At 53.3% G+C, this 9,846-nt stretch overlaps 1 protein-coding gene across 17 annotated transcripts in view; it reads left to right on the top strand.

Moving 5' to 3' along the window:
• Nucleotides 1-810: 810 nt before the first annotated feature.
• The window catches only part of HNRNPUL2 (heterogeneous nuclear ribonucleoprotein U like 2), a 59,146-nt gene continuing 50,110 nt past the window's right edge, over nucleotides 811-9,846 (top strand). The window contains exons 1-8 of one of the 17 annotated variants that reach the window (XM_069207061.1): nucleotides 815-4,180; nucleotides 5,210-5,233; nucleotides 5,288-6,533; nucleotides 7,152-7,284; nucleotides 7,965-8,035; nucleotides 8,439-8,578; nucleotides 9,132-9,222; nucleotides 9,310-9,422. In XM_069207061.1, coding sequence (XP_069063162.1) covers nucleotides 983-4,180; nucleotides 5,210-5,233; nucleotides 5,288-6,533; nucleotides 7,152-7,284; nucleotides 7,965-8,035; nucleotides 8,439-8,578; nucleotides 9,132-9,222; nucleotides 9,310-9,422 — 5,016 coding nt within the window. In that variant the 5' untranslated portion in view covers nucleotides 815-982. Of the gene's footprint in view, nucleotides 6,534-7,151; nucleotides 7,285-7,964; nucleotides 8,036-8,438; nucleotides 8,579-9,131; nucleotides 9,223-9,309; nucleotides 9,423-9,846 lie in introns of all 17 variants that reach the window. The other 16 variants (XM_069207060.1, XM_069207065.1, XM_069207064.1 and 13 more) reach the window with 16 other exon arrangements.

The raw sequence follows: 9,846 nt of genomic DNA, 5'->3' as shown, positions 1-9,846 counted from the left end.
GGAGGGCAGCCCCAACTCACGTCCAGCCAGAAACACACCAAATACATTTATTCACATCCATAGGTAAAAGATCTCACCACCTCAGGACAACAAACATACAACATGAAACTACGGCAACATAAGAAAAATGTAAAAGCAAAGCCAAACTAAAATTCGCAGTAGAAACCGCCTTTTCGCTCTACTTAACCAATCATAAAAAACATTCAAAACAAAGCCCCGTCCAATCATAAACACGTCGCTTGTTGGGGATCAACCAATTAAAAGAGGGGAAAAACAGCACTATGCAAGTCCTGGAAGAGCGCGCGTAGTAGAACAAATTGCGAGTTGGGGGCGGGGCAGGAACGCGCCTTATTTACAAAACCTGAGCTCCCTGGTAACCTGAAACAAGACGTCAGGCCGTAGTCGTCTTTACGTCCCTCAGTGACGCAACCTCGTTTGCATAGGTGCGTACGCCATTTTGTACATTTCTGAACAAAACAGTAACTGAAATTTCCAAAATAAGTTAACCTTTCTTTACTGGAATTACAATATGGTAAACTACTACGTTTTTAATGTAATTTAATCAAACCCCTATTTCGAATAGCGTGAAAAACAATGGAAGATAGGTCTTCTTAATTCAAAACTGCATAACTGTTATGCCCTACAAATATAAAATATACTATGCCCGTAGTTTCGTTGTATACATGTCCTAAATGCACGTAGACAATGATAATTGTCAACCACCGCTCTCGTGCAAGATGGTCGCGGAAGTACTTTATTTGGCGCCAAATCGGCTACTCCCTCCCCCATTTTGTTGTTCAAAGTTTGGCGACTGCGCGCGCGTCGTTCTCCTCAGTCAGGCCCGGGTCGAGTCAGGCAGCGGGAGGGCGGGCGCGCACATAGGGTTATCTGTGGCACCGGAAGCGGAAGCTAAGTTTTGGTCCTAATACAGCGGCGGCAGAAGGTGTTGGTGGGGTATACCACCCAACACCAAGGCCCAACCATGGACACTAAGAAGATGCGCGTAGCGGACCTTCGTGCCGAGCTGCAGCGGCGCGGGCTTGATTCCCGCGGCCTCAAGGCCGAGCTAGCCCAGCGACTGGACGATGCGCTAGAGGCCGAAGGGGGGCAATCAAAGAGTCCCCGACCCCAGCGGGACGAAAAGAGTGAGGAGAGCATTGAGGAGGAGGAGGAGGAAGAAGAGACGGAATTGGAGGAGAAAAAAGGAGAAAGCTTGCGGAGCCCTCGGATTCGCGGTAAGGCTAGAGCATTGGCCAAGGTCCAGAGCGAGGAAGGCAGTGAAGAGTTGGAAGGTGATGAAGATGCAGGGAGCAAGAGGACGAGGTCGCAAAGGACTAAGGAAGCAGAAAAAACAACAATTCCCGTGAAAGATGTGACCAAAATTGCCTCGCCGACCAAGGACACAACCAGGACAGGCACCCCATCCAAGGAAGCAAACAAGACAGCAACACCTGTCCGTGGCAGAGAAAGGGTGACTACGCCAGGCCGTGGTAAAGCTACTGAGGTCAGCGAGGAAGAGGAGATCTTGGAAGAACAAACTGGGTCCAAGAGACCCCGATTGCGTGGTAAGGAGAAGCCAGCTATCTCTGTGCGTGGGAAAGGAGGCCCCGAGAGTGAAGTGGAAGACAGCCCTGAGGAAGAACCGGAGGCAAAGAGGCCCAGGCTACGGGGGAAAGAGAAAGCGGACACGCTGTTGTGTGGCCAAGGAGGCAAAGGCGATGAACCGGAGGGCTCAGAAGAAGAGAGACCGGTAACTGAGTCCCGGGGACTGAGCAGAAAGGGGAGGGCAGGCCCGGCAGCCCGTCGGAGGACATCCCGAAGCAAGGAGGAGGTGGAGAGCTCCGAAGATGATGATGTACCACGGCAAACTAGGGCATCCCGACTACGTGGGAAAGAAAAGATTGATGATGCAGCCCATATGAAGATGGAGCATGAGAAGGGGGGCGAAGAAGATATGATAACTGAGGAGGAAGATACAGAATCTAAGGACACAGGATCACGTGGTAAAACGAAGGGTCGGAAAGGAGCTGTTCAGGCACGCGGGACAATAGGAAGGGCTAAAGATAAAAATGAGAATAATGAGGAGGAGGATGAAGAGCAAGAAACACGACGATCCAGTCTACGTGGAAAGCCAGTCTCGTCTCGTGTAAAGTCTGGAAAATCTGAGGACAATTTGAGCGAAGCAAGTGAAGAGCAGGAGATAAAGAGCCCCAGGCTGAGGGGCAGAATACCCCGTGGCCGTAAGGAAGATGTGGGTCCCACTGATGAAGTGATGGGGGAAATTAAAAGTCCTAGGTTGCGTGGGAAGGCAGGATCTCAGCCCCACGAGAAGGAAGGTGGCGGAAGTACCAGTGAAGGGAAAGACGAAGATATAAAGAGCCCAAGAGCACGAGCAAAAACTGGACGAGCAAAAGCTGCTGCTTTGGTGTCTGATAAGGACCCAGAAGAAATGAAGGAAGGGTCAGTGGAAGAACTGAAGAGCCCACGGCTTCGTGGAAAAAAGGGTAAGGATAAAGCTGAATTACTGACTCGAGAGAAAGCAGAAACCCCCACCGAGGAGACAGTTGACCATGAGAACACTGGAAAGGAGAAGGTTGACACAGTAGATGAGAAGGCTGAAGCCGTCACCGTGAAAAGTCTAGAAAAGGAAGAATCAGATCTGGCTGTTAAAAAGGGAGAGACTTTGACACAGGGGCATGCTGAGAAGGAAAAGACTGGGGCCCCTGTGAAGACGGAGACGACCCGCAAGAAGGCGGAGAGGGAAAAGGCTGAGGCGCTGGCCCGGGAGAAGGCGGAGAGGGAAAAGGCTGAGGCGCTGGCCCGGGAGAAGGCGGAGAGGGAAAAGGCTGAGGCGCTTGCCCGGGAGAAGGCGGAGAGGGAAAAGGCTGAGGCGCTGGCCCGGGAGAAGGCGGAGAGGGAAAAGGCTGAGGCGCTGGCCCGGGAGAAGGCGGAGAGGGAAAAGGCTGAGGCGCTGGCCCGGGAGAAGGCGGAGAGGGAAAAGGCTGAGGCGCTGGCCCGGGAGAAGGCAGAGAGGGAAAAGGCTGAGGCGCTGGCCCGGGAGAAGGCAAAGAGGGAAAAGGCGGAGGCGCTGGCCCGGGAGAAGGCAAAGAGGGAAAAGGCGGAGGCGCTTGCCCGGGAGAAGGCAGAGAGAGAAAAGGCGGAGGCGCTGGCCCGGGAGAAGGCAGAGAGAGAAAAGGCGGAGGCGCTGGCCCGCGAGAAGGCAGAGAGAGAAAAGGCGGAGGCGCTGGCCCGCGAGAAGGCAGAGAGAGAAAAGGCGGAGGCGCTGGCCCGCGAGAAGGCAGAGAGAGAAAAGGCGGAGGCGCTGGCCCGCGAGAAGGCAGAGAGAGAAAAGGCGGAGGCGCTGGCCCGCGAGAAGGCAGAGAGAGAAAAGGCGGAGGCGCTGGCCCGCGAGAAGGCAGAGAGAGAAAAGGCGGAGGCGCTGGCCCGCGAGAAGGCAGAGAGAGAAAAGGCGGAGGCGCTGGCCCGCGAGAAGGCAGAGAGAGAAAAGGCGGAGGCGCTGGCCCGCGAGAAGGCAGAGAGAGAAAAGGCGGAGGCGCTGGCCCGCGAGAAGGCAGAGAGAGAAAAGGCAGAAGCCATAGCTCGGGAGAAGGCAGAGAGAGAAAAGGCAGAAGCCATAGCTCGGGAGAAGGCGGAGAGGTTGGCCCGCGAGAAGGCAGAGAGGGAAAAGGCGGATAGGTTGGCCCGCGAGAAGGCGGAAAGGGAAAAGGCGGAGGCGCTGGCCCGCGAGAAGGCGGAGAGGGAAAAGGCAGGGGCGCTGGCCCGCGAGAAGGCGGAGAGGGAAAAGGCGGAGGCGCTGGCCCGCGAGAAGGCGGAGAGGGAAAAGGCGGAGGCGCTGGCCCGCGAGAAGGCAGAGAGAGAAAAGGCGGAGGCGCTGGCCCGCGAGAAGGCAGAGAGAGAAAAGGCGGAGGCGCTGGCCCGCGAGAAGGCAGAGAGAGAAAAGGCGGAGGCGCTGGCCCGCGAGAAGGCAGAGAGAGAAAAGGCGGAGGCGCTGGCCCGCGAGAAGGCAGAGAGAGAAAAGGCGGAGGCGCTGGCCCGCGAGAAGGCAGAGAGAGAAAAGGCGGAGGCGCTGGCCCGCGAGAAGGCAGAGAGAGAAAAGGCGGAGGCGCTGGCCCGCGAGAAGGCAGAGAGAGAAAAGGCAGAAGCCATAGCTCGGGAGAAGGCGGAGAGGTTGGCCCGCGAGAAGGCAGAGAGGGAAAAGGCGGAGAGGTTGGCCCGCGAGAAGGCGGAAAGGGAAAAGGCGGAGGCGCTGGCCCGCGAGAAGGCGGAGAGGGAAAAGGCGGAGGCGCTGGCCCGCGAGAAGGCGGAGAGGGAAAAGGCGGAGGCACTGGCCCGCGAGAAGGCGGAGAGGGAAAAGGCGGAGGCGCTGGCCCGCGAGAAGGCGGAGAGGGAAAAGGCGGAGGCGCTGGCCCGCGAGAAGGCGGAGAGGGAAAAGGCGGAGGCGCTGGCCCGCGAGAAGGCGGAGAGGGAAAAGGCGGACAGGTTGGCCCGCGAGAAGGCAGAGAGGGAAAAGGCGGAGAGGTTGGCCCGCGAGAAGACGGAGAGGGAAAAGGCAGAGGCGCAGGCCCGCGAGAAGGCGGAGAGGGAAAAGGCGGAGGCGCTGGCCCGCGAGAAGGCGGAGAGGGAGAAGGCGGAGAGGGAAAAGGCGGACAGGTTGGCCCGCGAGAAGGCGGAGAGGGAAAAGGCGGACAGGTTGGCCCGCGAGAAGGCAGAGAGGGAAAAGGCGGAGAGGTTGGCCCGCGAGAAGGCGGAGAGGGAAAAGGCAGAGGCGCAGGCCCGCGAGAAGGCGGAGAGGGAAAAGGCAGAGGCGCAGGCCCGCGAGAAGGCGGAGAGGGAAAAGGCAGAGGCGCTGGCCCGCGAGAAGGCGGAGAGGGAAAAGGCAGAGGCGCTGGCCCGCGAGAAGGCGGAGAGGGAAAAGGCGGACAGGTTGGCCCGCGAGAAGGCGGAGAGGGAAAAGGCGGAGAGGTTGGCCCGCGAGAAGACGGAGAGGGAAAAGGCAGAGGCGCAGGCCCGCGAGAAGGCGGAGAGGGAAAAGGCGGAGAGGTTGGCCCGCGAGAAGGCGGAGAGGGAAAAGGCGGAGGCGCTCGCCCGCGAGAAGGCGGAGAGGGAAAAGGCGGAGGCGCTCGCCCGCGAGAAGGCGGAGAGGGAAAAGGCGGAGGCGCTGGCCTGGGAGAAGGCAGAGAGGGAAAAGGCGGAGGCGCTGGCCCGGGAGAAGGCAGAGAGGGAAAAGGTGGAGGCGCTGGCCCGCGAGAAGGCAGAGAGGGAGAAGGCGGAGGCGCTGGCCCGCGAGAAGGCAGAGAGGGAAAAGGCAGAAGCCATAGCTCGGGAGAAGGCGGAGGCGCTGGCCCGCGAGAAGGCAGAGAGGGAAAAGGCAGAAGCCATAGCTCGGGAGAAAGCGGAGGCGCTGGCCCGCGAGAAGGCAGAGAGGGAAAAGGCAGAAGCCATAGCTCGGGAGAAGGCGGAGGCGCTGGCCCGCGAGAAGGCAGAGAGGGAGAAGGCGGAGGCGCTGGCCCGCGAGAAGGCAGAGAGGGAGAAGGCGGAGGCGCTGGCCTGCGAGAAGGCAGAGAGGGAGAAGGCGGAGGTGCTGGCCCGCGAGAAGGCAGAGAGGGAAAAGGCAGAAGCCATAGCTCGGGAGAAAGCGGAGGCGCTGGCCCGCGAGAAGGCAGAGAGGGAAAAGGCGGAGGCGCTGGCCCGCGAGAAGGCAGAGAGGGAAAAGGCGGAGGCGCTGGCCCGCGAGAAGGCAGAGAGGGAAAAGGCGGAGGCGCTGGCCCGCGAGAAGGCAGAGAGGGAAAAGGCGGAGGCGCTGGCCCGCGAGAAGGCAGAGAGGGAAAAGGCGGAGGCGCTGGCCCGCGAGAAGGCAGAGAGGGAAAAGGCGGAGGCGCTGGCCCGCGAGAAGGCAGAGAGGGAAAAGGCAGAGGCGCTGGCCCGTGAGAAGGCAGAGAGGGAAAAGGCGGAGGCGCTGGCCCGCGAGAAGGCAGAGCGAGAAAAGGCGGAGGTTGGGGCTCTGGCGTGTAAAAAAGAAAAACCTGGGCCTCCCCAAGCCATTCCCTCTGACAAGGAGAAGACTGAGGCTTTAGTGCCAGAGAAGAAGACTGAGCCTGTGGCCTCTGAGGAAAAAAGGGCAGAAGCCTTGGTGCCAGAGAAGAAAATACAGAGTTTTCTAAAAGAAGCCAGCGAGGCTGTGCTGAAGGAGAAAGTGCATACTAAGGACAGTGACCAGGTCAGAGGCAAGAGTATAGCTCCAGAAGAGCAAAGAGTACCAGAAGGTCCATTACCTGTAGTCCGCCCAGAGAATGCTACAATACCAGAGACACCGCTGGTGTGCACCCAAGGAATTGAAGAAATTAAGCAAGAGGGGGTTGCACTGAAGGAGTCTGAGACTGGGCAAGATGGTGTGAATGGGAGACGTAAGCGGACTTGGGAAGAGATGGAGCCAGAGGCAGGACCCAGTGAGGATGGTCAGAGTGGCGATGAAGCACAAGATGATGAGAAGGAGGGCACAGAGGAAGAGTTGGGTATGTACTGGTTTCTTTATAAACGGCCTTTTTTTGCTTCTGGTGCTTGCATTTTAACAAAGTCCACTAAATAGTTCCTTTTAACAAACCTGTAGCATGCTTACAATTTGCATCACATAAAACAGAACAAATGATTCTTTAAGATCCATGAAAAAACCTTGGCACAAGTCATACATCACAGTGTGCTGAACTAATGCAACCTTACACTGAAGTGGGGCTTTTTGCACACTATTGGCAACCTGTTGTACCAGAGCACCCTTCTGAAATACATGAATTGTTAGGGTTTCAATGCGCGCCTGATCGCCCGGTCCAGTGTCAACCCCATTGGAAGTGCATAGATTTCCAGTCCCTCATATTAAAATCCCCGAACACTGTCCACTGTCCATTAAGCTTGGTCTAAATGCTATTATCTCATTAATTTATTTGCAAGTTAAGAAGGATATGAGCAAAGGCAAATCTGTGTAATGAGTTACTTGTAGCATGTGCTGTATTGAGGCTGTGGAGTTGCTGCACTCTCCTAGTATGTGCCTTATTGTGACCAGGGAGGGTGGTGATTACTTGGCTTTCAAGGATTGTTTAAAGTAAGAAGGCCACTGAGCATGATGATTTGTATTACAGGCACAGATGATGATCCCAGGAGTGAGCGCTCTGATGCTGCTAGCTCCGATGACCAGCGGCGTGGGGTGAAGAGGCCCCGTGAAGAGCACGGCCGCACTTATCACGAGTACAAAGAGGAGGCATACTACAGCCGGTAAGAGTCTTCTCTGTGCAATAGTGACATGGGGAATTGCTGTTCTTTGCCCTGTGCCCTTTACTTTTGCCTTTTTTGCCCATTCTCTTTAGTTATAGTTTTGCGCCCCTCCCCCCTGATAATTTACTCCAAGTCCCCTTCCAGGGACCCTACCTCACACACTTGTTCCAGCTTCTCTCCTGCCCCAAGTCCTCATCCCCTCTCCCACAGCAAGTAAGTAGGGATTGGAACTTGCAACACTGTAACGGTGCTTTTGAGCAAACATGTTGCAGGACGTAAAAGGCAGATGGTGGATTTAACAAGCATTAATTACCAACTACTTAATTGTGTTGGACTATCTGAATGTAATTTTTTAGGGTGCGTGCAACATCTTTTACTGGAGGGTGCACATGAATGATCTAGGAATTTAGCTGGCGATGGGGCCATGTTTATTGGCCTCATAAAAACGTATGTCGGTGAAGTGTTTCAGATGGGTTGCAGAGATCTTTTTCCCATGATTTCTTCTTAGTTTCTTGTAGTATTAATGTTAAGGTTGTATGGATGTCGACAGAGGAATAACGATTATTGAACTGAGAAACTTTTGTTACAGGGATGGGATTTTTAGTATGCTAGATAGCTGTATGCGTCTTGAACTGGAAATCAAACAAGCTGTTAGTTAGCTGTGCTTTCTCTCCATGCAGATCAAGATCCCCAGTGCCAGAGGAAGAAGAGGAAGCTCCCCTGGATGAGACTCTTGTGTGCCTTGACACATGTATGTTTACTTACGGCAGCCTCATGTTTTTGAGGATCCTTTCCCAGGTTTCTGGTATCATGACAAACAAATCCATTCATATGAACGCCCACAATTTACACAAAGTGGTTTGATCTTGGTTCTCTTTCTGACTGATGATTTCTGCTTAGATGAAGTGGCCCTCCTGAAAACTCTTCAAAACTATGCAGTTTTTCAACAGTGTGTCTGATCAAAGAATAGTTTCATGGTTACTAGAAGATTGCTTCCTTTCTCCACAGTTTACTGGTACCACAGCTCTTTCTAAACCAGGGCCATTATGAACCCCTTTTGTAATAATAATGTGAGGTCCCAATTGGCACTGGATCAGTGTTTTGGGTGGGGTATTTCTTTTCAATTTAATTTAAATATATTTGTCTACTTCTAGATACCAGTGATCTTCACTTTAAAGTAAACAAAGACCGGTATGGAGGCCAGCCTCTCTTTTCAGACCGTTTTCCCGCACTCTGGTGCGGTGCCAGATGTACCTTCGGTGTGTCCAAGGGTCGAATCTGCTTTGAAGCAAAGGTGCGCTTTCTGTTTTTGTATGGTTGATATTTGAAATAAGGGGATAATGTCAATGTCTTTTTGTTAGAGCACATAACTCACTCTTCTACATTGAGTTCTGGACATAGTAATTTGAAATTCCAGTAATATTTTTAAGTCTTTAGTGTTTGTGAAATGCACGTATGCCTGCGTCTTTTCTTGATACTAATCTGGTGCTGAGGCTTTTAATTTGTGCTACTTGGGTTATTAAATGAACAAAAAGGTGTTTAGTTATGGCGTGGTATTGATCTGTGTGTTTTTTTTTTTTTTTTTTAAGTCTATCCAGATGAACTTGTCATTGAGTTTCTATTTGCAGATCTCAGAGCACTGTTTTTTACGTGAAAGGCTAAGCACTGCTTTTAGCTTGAAAGGCCTTTCCTTTGGTACCATAATGCCGTCATAAGCAAAATAATGCCCTTGTGGCATACAGAGGTCAGGTGGAATTTGCATGTGAAGAGCAGTGAGGATTTGTGACATGTAAGTATTTACAGAGTATTCAGTCTTGCTGTTCCTTTTTACAAATTTTTTTTTGCAGGTAGTGCAAAATCTCCCTGTTCAGGAAAGCTGCAGCGAGGTGCCCCTGCTCCGGGTTGGTTGGTCTGTGGATCGTTCAGCTTCACAACTAGGTAAATAGTCTTATTTATTTATTTTTTTCTCTTTGGGTGGCAGTTTTTGTGTGGGACCCATATTATTTACATCCCACTGTCTTACAGGGGAAGATGATTTCTCATATGGCTTTGATGGAAGAGGCTTGAAGGTTACGGGAGGTGAATTTGAGGCATACGGGCAACCGTTTGGTGAGAGTGATGTCATCGGCTGCTTTGCTGTAAGTAGGGTTGCACAGAGGTCTGACCTGGCTAAGGAATGTGGAGGGATCAAAGAGTTCCAATCTATTAGGTGTTATGGTGGCATGGATAACAGTTGAAGATATGAAAAGGATTGCAGAAGGTGATCCTTTGAGTTGTATCTTAGTAAAGATTGTGGGATATTTGGTGAGCTGGGTCTGAATGAGAGATTGAGTTATACAGGACTCGAGATGAGGGGCGGGGCTTCATGGCAAAAAGAGAACTATTGTGCCCACGAGTTTGACTGGAAAATAACCTCCTTGATCGCCACAGCTAACATTATTTTCACCATCACTTTGAAGCAGTTTGGTGGTCTATTCTGGGTTTTCAATGTTTCTTCATCTTGTGACAACCCCTGAATCAGTACTGGATGCCAGGGACCCCTGCCCAAGCAATTTCTACCGT

The sequence above is a fragment of the Pleurodeles waltl genome, chromosome 9 (genome assembly GCF_031143425.1).
Source record: "Pleurodeles waltl isolate 20211129_DDA chromosome 9, aPleWal1.hap1.20221129, whole genome shotgun sequence".
NCBI lineage: Eukaryota > Metazoa > Chordata > Amphibia > Caudata > Salamandridae > Pleurodeles > Pleurodeles waltl.
This window is presented reverse-complemented; position numbering and strand designations above follow the sequence as displayed.